Source organism: Wolffia australiana, chromosome 11 (assembly GCF_029677425.1).
Source record: "Wolffia australiana isolate 7733 chromosome 11, ASM2967742v1".
Lineage (NCBI taxonomy): Eukaryota > Viridiplantae > Streptophyta > Magnoliopsida > Alismatales > Araceae > Wolffia > Wolffia australiana.
Genome location: NC_135845.1, coordinates 8,477,386 through 8,497,500, shown reverse-complemented (window position 1 = coordinate 8,497,500; position 20,115 = coordinate 8,477,386). Strand labels below are relative to the sequence as shown.

Below are 20,115 nucleotides of genomic sequence, written 5' to 3'. Positions count from 1 at the left end.
TCAAATCTTAACTTAAATTCTCTAATTATCTCTCAGTGAGTCTATTTTCTAGTCTTCTAGAGCTGATTCTCTCTTCCCCCATTGCAAATTCAGAAATTTTCTCTTCCTTGCGGCACTTTTCATATCATCATCGTCGATTCATAATTTTCTTTCTTTTTTACTCGTAAAACTCGCTATTTTCTGATTCTGATCATCTTCTATTTTTTTGCTCCAGTCGATCGGCTGGTATCTTAATTTTCGGGAAAAAATCAGCAAGAACACTAGAAATTGAGATAATAGTTCTTCCACCCCTGCTTAAGGCCTCTTATTATTATAATATTATTCATATTTTCAACGCAATTAATGTGTAATTAATTGAACCCATTATATCGCAGGGGGAAGTGGAGAAAATAATTGAAATACAGATAGATATATTACTGAATTTACAAAGAGAGGAAGTCCTACAAATATCCTGCACAAATTTTATGGTAGACTAATATCATATACATAGTAAAAATGTAGTGTTTTTTTTCATGCAGTACGAGAGATTTCAACGCAGGCAGATCATTGAAGATATAAACCACAAATGGCAGCAGCTCGTCACAAGTACCTCAGTAAGTAATTGTCATTGAATATTCTTCAAGTAAGAAATTTTCATATTTTATTAAAACATTTCTAAAATTAAAAAATGGATAATGGCCTGTTCTACAGCCTACAACACCAAATGAGCCATGCGAATGGTTGAACAAGTTGGTCATCGATATCTGGCCTAATTTCCTGGATCCAAAGATCTCAAGAACAATTTCTTCAATTGTGGCGGTGGGTTTTCTCCAGAGGAGAGTCTGGAAAGCATTTATTTTGACATAAGTTCGATTAACCTGCCTATGTTTTGATTATTTAATACGTGCCCAGTTGAATCAAATGAGAAAATTGGGTAGGAAATCAAAACGGGTGAAGCTCTCCGGGATTTAGGTGGTAATTCTCTAGATGTTGGAAACTTATCCAGGATTTGAGAATACGCGTGTTTTTTCATATGGAAAATGGTAATCTGAGAAAAAAATCCCATATCTCTGCTTCTCTCTCTCTCTCTCTCCAATTATTTCTCTCCCTCCCTCTCTAATTCTCTCTCTCCCTCTCTCTCTAATTCTCTCTCTCCCTCTCTCTCTAATTCTATCTCTCCCTCTCTCTCTCCCTTTCTCTCTAATTCTCTCTCTCCCTCTCTCTTTAAATCTCTCTCTCCCTCTCCATCTCTCTCTCATTTTCTCACTGTTTTTCTATCTCTCTCGAAAGGTTGTCTAGACTGCTCAACTCACTCTGTCATCTCTCTCTTAGAGGTCATCTGCACAGCTCTATTACCTCTTTCATCTCTCTCTTTCTCTCTCTTGATATTTTATGTTCACACCTGTGATCCTTGGTTATCATTTCATAGTTTTTGATATTTCTCTCTCTAAAATTACCTTGTACATCTCTCTAACTGGGCCTTCATCTGATACAGAAACGCCTGAAGTACAAGAAACCACCTTTTCTAGTAAGTTTTGGGTGAATTTTGCGTCAATCCTTTGGCAGAAATTGTTTGACTAGCTTCTGCTCTTTCCTTTCAGGAAAAGATCGAACTGCAAGAATTTTCACTTGGCTCTTCTCCCCCAACGCTTGGAGCTCATGGAGTTCACTGGTACACCTCCGGCGAACAGGTTATAATCTTACATTTTAATCATGATCTCCATTTTTTCTTCACATTCTAGAATGGAAAAAATAATTAATTAATACAAATAAATCAAGAATGAGGTTAATGGAATGTTAATAGACAAATGAAAATTTATCCGTAATGCAGAGAGATTCATGGGACAAGCGAACTTATGCAGTGCACTCAAACGAAGAATCCTGTTTGTTACATTTTTGCTATGCCTCTGCTAGTTTTTTTTTTTGGAGGTGAGTAGTAGATAAAAAAGAAAGGGAAAAATATATCTGTAATGCTACAAGGTTTATTCATTTTCCTCATGACATATGATAATTTATTATAACTTAAACAACTCAAGGATCATGTACATTAAGCAAATCAGTGCTCGTCCTTTAGCTTGTTTGCATTGGAGTGGCGGATAGATAAATTGAAAGAGGGAAAATAGGCTTTAATGATGTAAGATATAACCATTTTCATCAAGACAAGTAAGAATTTATTCAATTTAAATAAAATAAGAATCATGTACCTAACACCACCATTCATTTCGATTCTAGTGGCAGCTAGATAAAGAAGCTGTGGAAATATATCTATAATGATATTTTTCAGAAAATAGGGAAGATCACTCAAAAAACGGTGATCAACCTGATGCTATTAAATTTATGGATGACTAGAACACCCCTCTTCCCTCCATTCCGAAACAATATGAAACGAGACTCTCCACCCCATTTATAATCCTCTTGGATCATAAAGGAGGTGTCTCTCCACGTCCATCCACCTTCTATCTGGTTAAAATGTTTGAGATTTACTAGCAAATGTTGCATATTGAACCCTTTCCCTATACCTGACAGGCAAATGTCATGTTAATTGGATCTGACAGGCATCCTCTGAGATCGGATTCTCTGTCTCATCCCAACATCCCCTAACCATGGTGTTGGGACTCCGTGCAAAGGAGAACAATCAGTCTTTACGTAGTATGCCTCGAGCGGACCAATTGTCCAACCAATATCAAAATAAAGATCCACATCCCCCCCCCCAAGTTTGGCACCAAAAGTTTCCCCAGCTTGAGGAAATTTATGTCTCATGCCATGCTAGAATGTAGATTCTCCTCGGACTGGAACCACACACTTGTCCCAATTCAGCCTTGAGCCATATTTGTTCTTCATGACTTTCAGGACCATGTCCTCATCTGAACTCACAATTTCGCACACCCTTTTCATCAGCACCGCCAGGTTCATAGATAGTACATGGAGAAAACCCCCCCCTTGCTCCATCGATCTGCATAGCACATCCCACAAGATGAATGACATCCCGTTATCGATCTCTAAACTGGATCCTTTCAATAAAAACATTATCATCAAGGCTTCTAGACGCCATTTGACACTTATTGGGACAAGTGTGTAACCTAAAGACCCAGAAGATTGGTTTTTTTTTTTGAAAAGTGATTTAAGGTGGTCACCCGACAAAGCGGTAACCACCCGAAAAGATTGGTATAGCTGAAAAGACTGATTGCAGCAGAACCAAGTTGGCCCCCTTTTGACAATGCGTTGTTCTGCCACCACTCCAATTTCTTCCTTGTCTTCTCAATTACTGGTTGCGTTTCTGAGGTGGAAAGTCGTTCCTACCCTATTGTCAGTCATATGTAATGCATAGGAAATGATCGATGGGTGTTCCCAATGCATCAGAGCATTAAGCCTCCTCCTCTAATGATAACCCAAACCCCACAAATGAGGATTGGGCCCTATTGATGCATACACCTGAAAAATCTGTAAATAGGTTTAATAATGTGGAGACATTCTTAGATTCCTCAACGGAGCCGTACATAAAAAAGTGTTTTCGTAATCTGCTGTGTTGGGTAATCTGCTGGCAGGGATGCCTGTTGGGTAATCAGCTGTGTGAAAACCCCTCAATTTACGTGCACATGCTTTGGTACACGTAGCTAAGGCATCCATTGCAAGGACAATCAATAGAGGTGCCAAGGGGCATCCCTGCCTAACCCCTCGTTTTGGATGAATCCAACCCCCCTCCCGACATCCATTCACCAAAACTGTCTCTTTGGAAACCCTCTCTTCCTCATAGAGGACCACAAGAAATCCCAATCCAGGGAATCATATGCCTTCGCAAAATTGGCTTCCACATAAACCCTTAGACCCCTTTCTCTTCCATATTCTCAGAATTTCACACGTTACTACTGCGGCATCCACCAACTTCTTGCCAGAAATGAAGGCTGATTGAAAAGGTCTGACTTGAACTTCAACCAACCCCTTCAAACCTGTTGGCCAAGACCTTTGTGATGATGAGAAAAAAAAGAATCAGATATTGAGAAAAACAAAAAATTATCGATGCGAACTGCCCCTTGAAACTTGGGAAGGAGGAATAAGTGTGAACGATTGATTTGCTCTAGCCCATACTAACCCTTTTGAAACTCTACCAAAGTGTCCAAAACCAAAGTCTCAATTAGCTCCCAAAACTCATTAAAGAAGAACACTGGAATGCCATCTGATCCTGACATCCCATCTCCATTTAACCCCTTGATGGCCTCTTTCACCTCTTCCACAGAGAAAGGCCTCACGAGATCAACATGTTGCTGCTGTGTCACCTTCGTTGCCCCTCTGCCGCTCCATTTTTGGCAAGACAAGGCCTTGAAGTGGCTTGCGAGAGCTCCACTCACTACTTGTGCCGCAACAAATTCCTGATTTCCCACCTGAAACTTTAGAGTTTGATTTGATCTTCTGCGTCAAGGTGAAAAAATCTCATGCTCGTACCATCCTCTTTCAGCCACAATTGTTGTGATTCCTGTCTCCAATCTAGCTCCCTTTTCCTATCTTCACTGGTTACCACCTCATTGCACTCTCTTCCCTCGTCTCATCATTTGATAAGCTTCGTGCATCTTCCAAATCGTCAAGCTGTTTTATTCGGAATAAGGCCTCATTCTGTCTTTGATTCTGCTCCTCCATAATTTTCTTCCTTTCTCCAATTTGATGCCTATGCAGCCCAACAAGTTTTTGGGCCAGCCTCGCTGTTGCCATCCCCTGTCTAGGTTGTGACGATGTTACGCTCCCTCCAAGATCTTCAGTTGAGCGAGAATGTGACAAGGTTTCCGTAAGGAAGTCCAAGAAACTCTCGTCCAAGATTAGGATTCAAGAAAACAGATGGAAGTGGAAATAGTTCAAGAACAATGGTGTGATAAAAGGAAAGAAAGAATTAGGAGTCCAGTCGTATGGATCTCCTCCCTCTGGATCGGGCGTCTCCGGCTCTCCAGGCTCACAACTTCCGAAATTCGAAAATCAAGAAGAGCCTTTCTTTCTCATTGGGCCTTTATTTATATGTGACTCTGTTGACCACTATGAGTTGGTTGACCGGTGGCGCTTGGTCCTCTGATATGTCCGAGGCCGGATCGTATCAGACGACTACCATGACGTATGTATATCCATTTTCCCTGTCTAGTCTTCCCAGAAGCCCTTCTCCTGCAGCCTTGATCTATCCATCTTGAAGTATATATATAATGTTGCAAGATATAATCATTTTCTTAATGACGTATGAAAATTTGTATTCGCGATAAATAAGTCCAGAATCATTTGAATTACACCATCATTATTTGCTGTCCACCTTGTTTATAATGATTGGGGAGGCTGGTAGATTAAAACTTGGAGAACTTACCTGGAATGCCGAAAGCTTTGTTCATTTTCCTAATGATACATTTTAAAAATGCTAATTCAAAATAATCATGACTTGGAGTTAACATGCAGGGTTAGAATGTCACCCCATGACGAATAAGGGGTTTTTATGTATAAGTTTAATAGTCTATCTGACTAATTAAGGCAGATAGAACATGAATGACAGTCAGCGTTTCTACTAAATTTTCTAGGGTTTTCTTCCTCGCTGCCAGGGTGGCAGTTCCTCCAGTCGCCCTGACTCCTCTCTTTCTCTCCTCCGATCAACCAAGAGCTGACACTTGATGCTTCGTATTTTCGTTCCCCAAAGTTTGGGTTGTCAATTGGAGACTTGAGAAATAGACTAGTTTCTAAGGCAGAGCCGCATGAATCAATTTGAGATCATCACATCGGATGATTGCATCCTTGAAGAAATAGATCTGAGAAAAAAATATAATCCTAAATCATACAAATTCACTGCATGATAGTTCTCTTTCTATTTGGGTAGGTAAATTAGTTTTTTTTAAGAAGAACCCAAAATTAGTACCAAATTGCGCGCCGTAAATTTCTATTTTTCAATATAAATCATTTTCGTCATGAGAGAAAGTAAAATAGAATAGCTTAACGATATTTTTCTGGCAAAAGATTTATCGAAAATCATCACGCCATCATTCATCTTCTTTGAGCTATGTAAGTGGGGATCGAAAAAATAAACAATCAGATAGTGGATTAGTTCATCCGATTCAGGCAGAAAACATCAAATTTCTCACGAAAAGCTGTAACTATTTATTCCTTTTCTTCAAAATCCATCGAAATCATTTCAAGAAAGGAAACCTGAATGACAAATCGCATTTTTATATAGAGTTTTTAGTAGATTTTCTTCCGGCTTAGACTGGGAAGATTATTTCTCTTGCAGAGAATTCTCAAGATGGGATTCGACTGGAAGACCAGTGATATGAGCGTTATGCTTCTCGCAAAGCTTGCGCCTCCGTTGATGGGAACCGCCAAAATCGTAGTCAACAACCTCCAAATCAAGGGAAAGGTAAGCGCTCCCAATCCTCAAACGATTAATCGCTCGGTATCTATCACAAGTACTCCAGAATTATTTCAAGTTTTCCCAAGTTTTCTTGCCTCTCACTGCCCTTGAATTATGCCAGAGTTCTTCATCGTAAGTATAAAAAGAACCAACTGCCTCGTTCATCAACCGCCCCTTTCGAGAATCAATTGATTATAGACCTAAAAGCCTCGGATAACTGAGAAAACATGCTCTAAAAAACCGTCGTTTATCAACCTCCAAACGTTTTCCTCGTTCATGAACTTTTCCTTTTAGTGAAACCATGAGAAAACAAATTTAAAGAACCGCATTTCCCAAACCCTGAAACGCGAGTATTAATCGAATAGTTTGAATGAAGAAAATAATTTCCAAGAATAGAATACTTTCTTCTGCAACACATATATTCAACTTCACAAGTAGATCGCTATCTGATGATCATAGAACAGCTTCAATGAATTGAAGAGTTTCTTCAAAAACCCATTTAATCCAAACTCAAATCTTGATCACTATCTGATAAAACACGAGTAAGGACGCATTTTTTTCCTAATAGAACAGTTTCCTCAGAAACCCGAGTGCCAAAATCAAAGAAAAACCACTGGATAGAACAATAAAAGAGACATAAACGGAGTTTTTGGAGGTGGATCAGGCGAGATTCTAACCAGAGTAGAAAGGTATGCAAGGAGGGTTCGTTTGATGGGATTGTTGGGCAGGTGTTGCTGATGCCGGTGTTGGAAGGGCAGGCGATCCTCTTCTCCTTCGAATCGCCGCCCGAACTGAGAGTGGGGGTCGCTTTTGGATCCGGCGGCAGCCAATCGCTCCCTGCCACCGAACTGCCCGGCGTCTCCTCCTGGCTGGTTCTCTCTCTCTCTCTCTCTCTCTCTCTCTCTCTCTCTCTAACTATCTCTCTCTCTCTCTCTCCCTCTCCCTCGCTCTCTCTAACTATCTCTCTCTCTCTCTCTCTTTCTCTCCCTCGCTCTCTCTCTCTCTCTCCCTCTCTCTCCTCTAACTATATATCTATCTCTCTCTCAATCTAACTATCAATCTCTATCTCTCTCTCTCATTCTCTCTCTCTCTAACTATCTATCTCTATCTCTATCTCTCTCAGTCTCTCTCTCTATCTGACTATCTATCTCTATCTCTCTCTCTCTCTCTCCCTCTCTCTCCTCTAACTATATATCTATCTCTCTCTCAATCTAACTATCAATCTCTATCTCTCTCTCTCAGTCTCTCTCTCTCTCTAACTATCTATCTCTATCTCTATCTCTCTCAGTCTCTCTCTCTATCTAACTATCTATCGCTATCTCTATCTCTCTCAGTCTCTCTCTCTCTCTCTATCTAACTATCTATCTCTATCTCTATCTCTCTCAGTCTCTCTCTCTCTATCTAACTATCTATCTCTATCTCTCTCTCTCAGTCTCTCTCTCTCTATCTATCTCTATATCTCTATCTCAGTCTCTCTCTTTATCTATCTATCTCTATCTCAGTCTCTCTCTTTATCTATCTATCTCTATCTCAGTCTCTCTCTCTCTATCTAACTATCTATCTCTATCTCTCTCTCAGTCTCTCTCTCTATCTAACTATCTATCTCTATCTCACTTTCTCTCTCTCTCTCTCTCTGTCTCTCTCTATCCATTTCTATCTCTCCCTATCTATCTCTCTATCCATCTAGGGATCGGGGATTCAGACAGATCGATCGGATCGGGCATTTGAATGATCGAATCCGAACACCGATCTGTCCAGTTCAGATCCGATCCGAACATGATCTGCGCCTGTTCGGATCGGACTGTTCGAAGAAGATGGCTGTTCGGATCGAATGTTCGAATACGATCCGATTCGAACACGTTGTTCGGATCCGAACAGGCGCGGATCATGTTCGGATCGGATCTGAACTGGACAGATCGGCGTTCGGATTCGATCGTTCAAATGCCCGATCCGATCAAGATTCGAACGATCCGATCCAATCCGAACGAAGATTCGAACGATCCGATCTGATCCCCGATGCCTATATCCATCTCTTTCTATCTCTCTCTCTCTCTATCTATCTCTATCTCTCTCTATCTATCTGTTTATCTCTCTCTATCTCTATCTATCTGTCTATCTCTCTCTATCTCTATCTTTATCTGTCTATCTCTCTCTCTCTCTCTCTATCTCTATCTTTATCTGTCTATCTCTCTCTCTCTCTCTATCTCTATCTATCTGTCTATCTCTCTCTATCTCTATCTCTATCTGTCTATCTCTCTCTCTCTCTCTATCTCTATCTATCTGTCTATTTCTTTCCAGCTGTCTATATATCTATCTATCTATCTGTCTATCTATCTATCTATCTATCTATCTATCTATCTATCTATCTATCTATCTATCTATCTATCTATCTATCTATCTATCTATCTATCTATCTATCTATCTATCTATCTATCTATCCATCCATCCATCCATCCATCTATCTACCTACATAAATACATACATACATACATATATATATATATATAAACAGAGATCGCTATCGTTGTTCATACTGGTTTTTGGGGGGATTGAATCGATCGCGGCATGGAAATCAGGAGAAGGTGTTCGCGGAGACGCTGGGGAAGAAGCTGGTCGAGCCACGCCGGGGCTGCTTCACGCTGCCCCCCGTCAATCTCAAGAAGAGGCCCTCCGAAGGCCTTCTCTCCGTCACCGTCCTCTCCGCGCGCAATCTCCTCTCCGCAGACAACGATTCCCACCCTTCCAATCTCGCCCTCGATCGGTCTCTCCAGACCTTCGTCGAGGTCGTCACCGAAGACCTGAGCAGGAGGACCAGCGTCAAGCGGGGCACCCGCCCCGTCTGGGAGGAGACCTTCAACATGGTGCTGCGAACCCAGTCCGAGGCGATCAAGTTCAATCTCTACCAGTGGAGGGAGAACGGCGTGAAATTCGATTTCCTCGCCAGTTTGGAGATCATGGTATTTTTTAATTTATTTTTTCCTTTCTATGTTGTGTTTTTGTTTGTTTTTGTGCTTGATCTTCGTTTTTCCGAGATTCGGGGTGTTGGGTTTTTGTGGGAATTCGACTGCAGATTGTGACGTTTTTTTTCTTTTTTTTTTCATCTGGTCTGCGCTAGTCCCTCGTTGAGATGAATGTCTCGCTTTTTCTGTTGGGTTTTGCTTTTAATGAAGTATTATCTATATATCAGGGTGTTTTTCTCGGATGTTTTTTTTTTTTTATGCTTGATCTTCTTTTTTTCTGAGATTCGGGGTGTTGGGTTTTTACGGGATTTGACTGCAGATTGTGACGTTTTTTTCTTTTTTTTTCATTTGGTCTGCGGTAATCCATGATTGAGATGAGTATCTCGCCTTTTCTGTTGGCTTTTGATTTTAATGAAGTATCTATCTGTATATCAGGGTGTTTTTCTCGGATGTTTATTTTTATGCTTGATCTTCGTTTTTCTGAGATTCGGAGTGTTGGGTTTTTGTGGGAATTCGACTGCAGATGATGACTTTTTTTAATTTTGTCTGCGCTAATCCCTGGTTGAGATGAATGTCTCGCTTTTTTCTGTTGGGTTTTGGTTTTAATGAAGTATGTATCTCTATATCAGGGTGTTCGTCTCGGATTTGTTTGTTTTTTTGTGCTTGATCTTCGTTTTTCTGAGATTCAGGGTGTCGGGTTTTATGGGAATTCGATGCGGATTATGACTTTTTTCTAATTTTGTCTGCGCCAATCCCTGGTTGAGATGAATGTCTCGCATTTTCTGTTGGGTTTGGTTATAATGAAGTATATATCAGGGTAGTTTCTGTCATGTGTTTGTTTTTGTTGTTGATCTTCGTTTTTCTGAGATTCAGGTGTTGGGTTTTATGGAAATTCAAGTACAGTTTGAAGTGAACCAACTTAGCTAGATATTGACAGCGTTACCTTTTCATTGTCTTTGGGTGTTCGTTGCTGACTTAGTAGTTTCTCGTTTGCTGACTTTGGGTGATAATTTTTGTTCAAGAAAATAATTATATTGCCCGTCTATGCAACAGGTCAGATACGCCGAAGATGACTCGACAATATTTTGGGCTATTGGGCCTGATTCATGTGCTTTAGCCAAGAGGGCACCTTACGACGGGAAAGAGGTGGAAATGGTTGTTCCATTTGAAGAAAGTAATGCCGGAGAGGTAACCAATCAATGTGGATACGATGCTGATGAGCTTTTCAAAATGTCGTTATGAAAAAGTGATAGATTGATTTTTTGGCTACTAAACCTGAAGCTATAAAAAGCTCAACTAAGCTTGTAAATTATGGTTGATCAATGTCTTTATTTTAGAACGTAAATAACAATACCTGTCTTTCTCTAACCAATAAATTCACTTTTTCAGCTGAATTATCGTATGCGTAACAAGAATCTTTGTTGCTAGAATGTACGTGCTTTTTCTATTCATGGGCATTCACACTCGATACTCCAAAATTTTACTGAATCAATAATTTCCCTTTTAGGACAACCCATCTGTTTAGCAAACTAATATGCAGATGCACATAGATCCTTATGAATGCCAACGACGAGCTTCAGAATCGAATATCTCTTTATAAACCAATTCCATTCTATTTCTTGGCAGCTTTCTGTGAAACTAGTGTTGAGAGAATGGCACGAATCGGACGGCTCAAGCAGCTCACTCGCTCTCTCCAGTATTCCATCTCAGCCATCTATCTCGGGATCCAACTTCCAGCCAGGAACTGGACGGAAGTTGAAGGTTACCATAGTCGAAGGAAAAGACCTGCTAACCAAATCCAGCAAATCTGACGCATATGTCAAGCTGCGGTATGGAAAGGTTCGCCATCTTAGCCTCTACATCCCACCTTTGTTTTTTTCTTCCTTATTCTGTCTATCGCAGCAACCATTGATTTTCTTTTCTGCCTCTGCCTTGGGGTCTTGCTGATTGGATAACCATAATCAGAAATCACATATAACAATTCACTAAAGACGAGAAAATATATTTCATTGGAATTTCAAAATCATGTTTGGCAAATTTTAGAATAAGCAAAATCATGTCAGAAAAAGAACTTATTTTTCTCTCAAACCAAGATAGACATTTTTTCTAGAAGACACCTCCGCTTCCAGAAATTACTCTTAATGAAAATAAAGATCTTCCATCCTTAAATTACACCTTTGTTTATTTTCTGTTCAAGTTACTGGAAAATTTTGCTAACATTTTTTCTTCATTACCAAACATAATGTCTATTTATTTCTGCGAAGACCTTTTTCTTCTAAACCAAGATGATCTTTCTCCGGTAGATTTCTCTCCGTCGAATTATTCAGAACAAATGTAAACATCTTCCATCCTACGAAGCTTTTACTATGTTCATATCATCGTCCACCCTTTGGTTCTTTTCCTATTCGAGTTACTAGTAATTTGTTCGTTTCATTTTTGTAAACATTTTCTTCTTAACCAAATATTAAAGTTCTTAAATTTCCCAAGGATCTTCTTGTTCTTCCAAACCCAGGTAATTGTTTTCTCTGATAAATTCCTCTTCCTCAAATTATTCCGTCGGAAAATATGATCTTTCTACCTCTCTTCTTCATCCTTGGTTTCTACTTCTTTCCAATTTCCTGGGATTTTTTCGTTTCATACATTTTTAACATTTCCTTCTTCTTAACTAAAGATAATGGTTATTCTTCATTTGGCTACATTAATCACGCCACTCTCATGTTCTTTTCTCTCAGACATTGAGGAAGACGAAGACAATCGCACAGGGTTCTGGCCCAAAATGGAATCAAACCTTCGAGTTTGACGAGATCGGAGGTGGTGAGTATCTAAGAGTCAACTGCTACAATGCTGACGTGTTCGGAGATGATCACGTTGGCTCAGCGAGAGTCAATCTCGAAGGCCTTGTTGAAGGATCTGTGAGGGATGTTTGGATTCCCCTCGAAAAGGTCAACAGAGGAGAATTGCGTCTTCAGATTCAAGCCCAGAAAAAAGAGGACCTTGATGGATCAAGTGTAAGTTTCAGTAATTAAAAGTTTGATGAATAAGCTTTATAAAGAGTAGTGCTTTATATTTTTAGTTCTGGGTTTTCATAAAGAGGATGACACTGATGCTTCTGTAGAGTTTGGGAAGGAGAAAGGAGGTTGGGTTGATTGAGCTCAGCATCATAGAAGCTAGAGATCTTGTTGGAGCTGATCTGAGAGGCACCAGCGACCCCTACGTTCGGGTGCATTATGGTGGCTTGAAGCGAAGAACCAAGGTCTGTCTTGGCATCATCATCATCATCATTATCTTAGAAAAAATCATCATCCCCATTATCTTTAAAACCATCTCGTCACTATCCCATTACAATTGCCATCATTGACTCATCATCGTCCAATCATCATTGTTATGTGTGATTAATGGAAAGAGAAAAAAGAAGAGAGAAGAATTTGGGGCAAGAAGGAATAATTTTTATTGCTGAACTGGGCCCCCTTTTATAGAAGAAAAACTTCACTTGTTAGAAAGGGAATATTCCTAAGGAATATTCCCTGTTTCCAACGGTCATATATTTTGAATATATGACTGTTTGAAACAGAGAGGTCCAGCTGCTTTTAAAGCAGCTGGACTCTCCAACGGCTGGGTTTCAGCCGTTGGAGAGTTGGGCCTGACTGTGGTCAGGCCCAACATATATTAGGCCCTACTGGGCCTAATATATGGGCCCTACTGGGCCTACACTAATGGGCCCTTAATGGGCCCTTAGTGGGAAGTTAGGCGGCCCATGTTGGGCCTGAAGTAGTTATTTTTATTAATATCTCCTAGGGTTAGGCTATTACAGAGTACAAGGCCTCGGGCCCATTAGTTAGCTTAAACCCTACTAAGTATCCTCCATGACCTAACACCCCCCCGCAAGTTGGGTATAGATGTTGATCATGCCCAACTTGGACACCAACACCTGGAATTGTGGGCCGGGGATGCCCTTCGTGAAGATGTCCGCGGTCTGTTCCAACGTAGGAACATATTGCGGGACTATGTAATCGCCGTCAATGTTCTGCTTGATGTAATGCCTGGCCACTCGTGCGTGTTTAGATGCGCTCATGTTGGACGGGGTTCTTCGCCATCGCAATGGCTGATTTGCTGTCTGACTGCAAAATCATACCTTTACCGTCATATAAGCGTAGGTCCTTCAGGATGCCTTGGAGCCACATGCCCTCGCAGACTCCCTTCTTCAAGGCTCGAAGCTCTGCTTCGCACTTGAGAGAAACTTCCTTTGCTTCTTGCTGCGCCATGTAACAAGGTTGCCACCGAGAAGCTACAGTACCCAGAGGTAGGCGGCTGTCTTCAAAGGACCCTGCATAATCAGAGTCAGTGTATAAAGTAACACTAGGCTCACCTCCTGTACGGAAGTACAGTCCCTGTCCAATAGTTCCCTTCAGGTAGGCTAAAATTCTGTCTGCTGCGCCTTGATGAGACTCCCGTGGATCGTTCATGAACTGACTCAGGAGTTAACTGCAAACGCAATATCAGGTCTCGTATGATTGAGGTATAGGAGTTTACCAATGAGCCTCTGAAGCGAGGTCCTGTCCACGAACATCCTTCTCATGCTGTTGTGCCTTCAGTTTGACATTAATGTCGACTGGTGTGGCGGTTGGGCGACAGTCCAGCTTACGGTTTCTTTCAACAAATCTAGAATGTACTTGTGCTGAGACAGTACAATCCCAGGCGCTGAGGATGCCACTTCAATTCCTAAAAAATACGTTAGAAGGCCAAGCGATTTAATATCAAATGATGAAGACAGGGACCTTTCAAGGTTCTGAATTTCTTCGTCATCGTTCCTATTATGATTATGTCATCCACATAAACAATTAATATTGCTACCTTACCTTCCTTACCGTGCTTTATGAAAAGTGTATGGTCTCCTTCGCTCTGGAAGTATCCTGCTGTCAACATGGCCCGAGAGAACTTACCGAACCATGCTCTGGGGGACTGCTTAAGTCCGTATAGGGACTTTCTGAGGCGGCAGACGTCGCTGGGTTTGTAAACACCTGATATCCAGGAGGTTGTGCCATATATACCTCCTCTTCAAGTTCTCCATGTAGGAAAGCATTCTTCACGTCGTACTGGTGTAGTTTCCATTTGTAGATTGCTGCTAGTGCAATCAGGATTCTGACCGTGTTTAGTTTTGCGACTGGGGCAAACGTCTCATTGTAGTCAATCCCATATGATTGCGTATACCCCTGGGCCACCAATCTGGCTTTGTGTCTTGCAATTGACCCATCTGAATGGTACTTAACCGTAAAGACCCATCTACAACCTACTACCTTTTTTCCCATAGGGAGAGGGCCTACTTCCCAGGTGCCGTTCTTCTTAAGTGCTTCCATCTCCTCGTCCATTGCCTCTCTCCATTCTAAGGATGTCAGAGCTTCTCTGACGTTCTTTGGGAGAGACATAGCTATCATAGCCTGCACAACCTGAGTGTATTCTGGGGAAAAACGACTGTAGGAGACATAGTTGCTTACCGGATAGATTTTGGTCTTCGTACACTTCCGGGTTCCTTTACTAACCGCAATCGGCCATCCATAGTTGCTTCGGTTTGGTTCTTCTGCTGGTATTTGTTCTTCACTTATGGCGTCGGCTATCGGGCGTGGTCCCTCATTTTCCGTCAAATCCGGCACAGTGCCCTCTTCAAGTTCCTCTGCACTATCCCTATGGGAAAAACAACTAAACTCCATACCTTCGGCATCTCCTTCCTCTGATTCCAAGTAGTCCCCGGATCTGTCTGTTGTCTCATAAAACATCCTGACCTCGTCGAATCTTACATCTGCAGAGATGTACACTTTCCTTGACTCCGGATGGTAGCACTTATACCCTTTCTGCATGGTAGAGTAGCCCAAAAATACGCACTTTACTGCCCGATGATCCAATTTACCTGCATTGTGGACATAAACATACACAACACAGCCAAATACTTTGGCCGGCAGGTTAGTCTTTAATGTTATGTTAGGAAATTCAGCGGATAATAGGTCGATTGGGGCCTTGAGTCCCAATGTCTTTGACGCTGTCCTATTTATGAGGTGTGTGGCTGTAGCTACTGCCTCAGTCCAGAGATGTTTAGGGCAATTTCCCTGAAATAGGAGTGCCCTGGCCGATGTCATAATATGGCCAATTTTCCTTTCAGCAAGCCCATTTTGCTGAGGAGTATTCACACATGAAGATTGATGAACAATTCCCTTCATTTCCATGTAGTTATTTACTTCTCCACAGAAGTATTCCTTGGCGTTGTCTGATCTCAAACATTTAATCCTTTTCCCAAACTGATTTTGAATCATTTCGCAAAATAACAGAATAATAGATGGTACTTCTGCCTTGGATTTCATTAGATATACCCATGTATACCTTGTGAAATCATCTACGAAGAGAACAAACCATTTCTGGTGGGATAAACCAGATATGGAGCAGGGGCCCCATACATCACTATGAACACACTCGAAGGCCGAGGAGGCTCTGTGGTTCGTACTGACGTATGGGGATCGTTTGAGTTTCGCGAATTGGCAACTCTCACAAATTAAATTTTCAAAAGGAATTCCTTTAAACATATGAGGATGCAACTGTTTTAAGATATGAAATGTGGGGTGTCCTAGTCTCCTATGAAGAAGGATGACCCGCTCCTCGTTCTGGGCAGTATAGACCATCGACTGCCCTTCTCCTTCCCGTGATTCATCTAGCATGAGAAGACCACCTCTCCGGTTAACAGATGAAATCTTCTGTCCGGTGTCCTTTACACATAAAAAACAGCAGTCAGAATCCAAGGAGAACCGCCACCGGTATTCTCCACTAGCTGAATTAGAGACAAAAGATTTGCCTTTAATTCAGGAACGTGAAGAACACCCTGCAAGATTTTTCCTTTAATGAGGATTGTTCCTCTTCCTTCTACCCGTAGGACTCCACCATTGGCGGTAAAAACTTTAAGATTCCTTCTCAGACTCATAAGTCTGAAATAAGGACCTGTGGGGTGACATGTGATCTGTCGCCTGAATCCAACACCCATGATACTGAAATTGATTTAGTATTTGTAAAAGTGGTAAATGCGAAACACTTACCAGACTGCACGAGGATGTTGAGCTCATCTTCTGCAGGATTTTGCTTATTTCGCTTGAATAAGCTTCTGAATGTCGCTCCTGATTCCTCCTTCTCGGTGGAGGGTGGTTGGTCGCCATCGCTGGCCACGTAGGCCTTCTTCTGCTGACCTGGGTTCCAGGTCCCTTTCTTGATCTGCTCCTCCTTCCACGCCAGCCTTCGGCAGTCCCGCTTGATGTGCCCTGGCTTTCTGCAGTACCCACAGATCAGTTCTGAGGTGTTACCTTCCTTTGGAGGGGCTTTGGCTTGCTGAGAAGATGGTGCCACAGGCTGTGGTGGTGCCCCAGGTTGAGACTCCTTTTTCGCTAAGTGAGCAGCAACGGTAGGTTTGGAGGTTTCCCCTCCCTTGCTACCCAATTTCTTCCTGCTTTCTGCTCCTTGGAGCTCTGAAATTGCCTCTGCTAGCGTGGGAAATCTTTCCTGGTGTAGCAGCTGACTTCGGAGGGTCTCGTACTCGGAATTGAGGCCCATCAGAAACTGCAGAGTTCTGAATTTTACTTCACGGAGGTATGAGGGGGATTTTTTATCACCTGTGGGCCACAGGAGATCTAATTCCCGCCAAATCGCCTTCAGCCTGGCCGAATAGGTGGAGATCGTCAGATTTCCCTGCTTTAGCGTCCGCTCTTGCTCGCGGAGATCATAGACCCGAAAATCGCTGTGCATTTCTGCACATGACTTGTTGACTTCTAACCAGAGGTCCTTGACGCCGTCGATCAGAAGGTAGTCATCCTTCTGTTCGTCTTCCATATTCTTCAACATCCAATTCATAATGAGAGCCTCTTCCGACTCCCATACTTCCCAACTGGCCGTCTTCTGACGGAGCTTCTTCAGTCAGGTGTCTCCCAAGGTAGGCTGCCTTGAGAGCCCTCTGTACCATAGTGATCCATTTTTGGCCATTTAGGCCATTGTACTTCATGTCCAGGTCGGGTAGGACAGGCCTTCCCTGGACTGGTGTGGTGAACTGCATGGCGGCAGGGGCTGCTGGGGCAGCAGCTGGAGTGGAGGCAGCTTGAAGCCAGCTCCTCAGCCTCCTTTTCTGCTTTGGCTGTGGCTCTGGTTCTTCTGGTGGGCTTCAAACAGTGCTTCAGAAATGCCTCGAACAGGGCTTCAAACAGTGCTTCAGGAATGCTTCGAACAGAGCTCTAATGGAGACTTCAATCAGGGCTTCATAGGGCTTCAATCAGGGCTGCACTAGGTTCAGATCAAACCTTGCTCTGATACCATGTGATTAATGGAAAGAGAAAAAGAAGAGAGAAGAATTTGGGGCAAGAAGGAATAATTTTTATTGCTGAACTGGGCCCTTTTATAGAAGAAAAACTTCACTTGTTAGAAAGGAATATTCCTAAGGAATATTCCCTGTTTCAACAGTCATATATTTTGAATATATGACTGTTTGAAACAGAGAGGTCCAGCTGCTTTTAAAGCAGCTGGACTCTCCAACGGCTGGGTTTCAGCCGTTGGAGAGTTGGGCCTGACTGTGGTCAGGCCCAACATATATTAGGCCCTACTGGGCCTAATATATGGGCCCTACTGGGCCTACACTAATGGGCCCTTAATGGGCCCTTAGTGGGAAGTTAGGCGGCCCATGTTGGGCCTGAAGTAGTTATTTTTATTAATATCTCCTAGGGTTAGGCTATTACAGAGTACAAGGCCTCGGGCCCATTAGTTAGCTTAAACCCTACTAAGTATCCTCCATGACCTAACATTATGCTATCATCTCCATCGTGATCACCAATTTCTTGCTGTCCCTTTATAATTTTCATCATCATCATCATCACAACTATCACCATCTTCATCATCGTCCTCGTCTTCTTGCTTCTAGATTGTATAATTTTCATTATTTTCATCATAAATTTCCTCAAAAAAAAAGGTCATCGTCATAAAAATATCAATCATCATCCTTGTTACAGTCACTATCTCCTTTATGATCACCATAATTCTCACCTTCCCATTATAGTTGTCATTATCATCATCTTCGCTACCGTCACCATCTCCATCTTCTTACAATGCCATTATAATTGTTGCCATCATTCATCATAACCATCATTATTTGCATTATGATCACCATCCTCTCGATATCATCCTCATCATCATAGACAAAAAAGCATCATCCTTGTTCCCGTTACCATCTCCTTCATGATCTCCATCTTTTCCCCATCCCAGTATACTTATCATCGTCATAAAAAAATTTAATCATAATCGATGTTACCGGCGCCATCTATTTCACGATCACCGTACACTCACTATTCCAATACCATTGTCGTTGTCATCATCATCATTACAATTGCCATCTCCTTCATGACTACCATCTTTTCTCTATAACCATTAAAATCATCAGCATCGGCATCTTGATCCCCACATCAGGTGATCCACAAGACGGTGAATCCACGGTGGGACCAGACATTGGAATTCCCCGACACAGGCAGCTCTTTGGTCCTCCATGTTAAAGATTATAATGCGCTCCTGCCCACATCAAACATCGGCCATTGCACAGTGGAATACGAAAACTTGGCACCCAATGTGATGGCGGACAAGTGGATTCCTCTCCAGGGTGTGACCAAGGGTGAGATCCACATACAGATTGCCAGGAAAGTTCCTGAACTGGAAAAGAAACTCAGCACAGATCCAACCAAATCTCTCTCCAAAGGCGCCCTCGAAATCTCTCTTCAGGTTAGAAATCTAATTTAAATTTGTTGACCTGTAATTTGATGGATGATGAGTAAAACAGAACGGAATCGAATCCGTCATCCATCGTCAGATGACAAAAAAAGGAACTAAATCCAATCCCTCATCAGCACTCCTTTTGAGGGCAGATGACAGACAGAGCTGAAGGAAACACAATTCATCATCAGTCATCCGTTCCTAGACAGATGACAAATGAAACATAAAAAAATTTGATGGGTCATCAGTCATCTCTTTGAGGACAGATGACAACGAAATGTAACAAAATCCAATCTGTCATCAGTCATCCATCCTGACCTCAAAATAAAAAATGCAAGGAAATCCAATCAATCATCAATCATCTGTCCTGACCTCTAAACAAAAGGCTCAACAAAATCAATCAGTCAATCAATCCTGAGCAAAAAGCAACTGACGGAACAAAACCCTTCATGTCTTCCATTATGTTTGGCCCCGGTGCTCCATTGGGTACTTGTGATTTATTCTAGGTTTACAATCATCCACCGTACCGTCTGTCCAGTCCCTCAGACGGAAACTAGACTCTTTTGCCCGTCTTAATCACCAGACCATGTTTACTGAGTTTTTATTTTTTGAAAATTTTTACTGAGTTATTTATTGTGCAGTCTTCTGAGCTGTTGAAGAAGATTCAGAGCTCAGTGAAGGAGGGAGAGATTGATGATCTTCCCCAAACTTTGGCCGAGCTCGAGCGCGCCAAGCTTGAGCAGGATGGGTATATGTCTCAGCTTGAGACGGAGAGAGCGCTGCTCCTTGAAAAGATTGCTGAGCTCTACAGGGAGATGAATGACTCGTCGCCTTCTAGTGCATTTGCCGAATAACATCTCATTAATCTCATAAAATTGAGTATTTTTAGTTTCTTTCACCTCTTCCAATGTGTTGCATGGATTTTAAGTGTAAGATAACTGAATTTACTGGTTTTAGTATCAATGCGATAAAATCAGAATAACTGATTCAATTATTCATTTTAGTATAAATACAAGTCCACATGTATGGTAGTGTAGAGTT

The 20,115-nt window shown here is 41.8% G+C and overlaps 1 protein-coding gene and 1 long non-coding RNA gene across 3 annotated transcripts in view; one reads left to right on the top strand and one right to left on the bottom strand.

Annotated features, from left to right (window-relative positions):
- The window catches only part of ATSYTF (C2 domain-containing protein), a 21,391-nt gene extending 1,302 nt beyond the window's left edge, over window positions 1-20,089 (top strand). Inside the window, exons 2-14 of the mRNA XM_078582733.1 lie at window positions 519-593; window positions 691-798; window positions 1,475-1,507; window positions 1,581-1,670; window positions 6,224-6,349; window positions 7,072-7,215; window positions 8,920-9,300; window positions 10,357-10,491; window positions 10,930-11,142; window positions 12,036-12,311; window positions 12,419-12,556; window positions 18,778-19,083; window positions 19,716-20,089. Coding sequence (XP_078438859.1) covers window positions 519-593; window positions 691-798; window positions 1,475-1,507; window positions 1,581-1,670; window positions 6,224-6,349; window positions 7,072-7,215; window positions 8,920-9,300; window positions 10,357-10,491; window positions 10,930-11,142; window positions 12,036-12,311; window positions 12,419-12,556; window positions 18,778-19,083; window positions 19,716-19,928 — 2,238 coding nt within the window. The 3' untranslated portion in view covers window positions 19,929-20,089. The remainder of the gene's footprint in view (window positions 1-518; window positions 594-690; window positions 799-1,474; window positions 1,508-1,580; window positions 1,671-6,223; window positions 6,350-7,071; window positions 7,216-8,919; window positions 9,301-10,356; window positions 10,492-10,929; window positions 11,143-12,035; window positions 12,312-12,418; window positions 12,557-18,777; window positions 19,084-19,715) is intronic.
- Window positions 6,070-7,163, bottom strand: LOC144709250 (uncharacterized). Of its 2 annotated transcripts, none has more exons than XR_013582977.1 (2): window positions 7,021-7,163; window positions 6,070-6,389 (listed from the first exon to the last, which is right to left on the bottom strand). It is a non-coding gene; the product is annotated as an uncharacterized LOC144709250 (long non-coding RNA). The 2 variants fall into 2 exon arrangements; XR_013582978.1 differs by having other exon boundaries at window positions 6,070-6,331; window positions 7,021-7,158.
- Window positions 20,090-20,115: the final 26 nt, after the last annotated feature.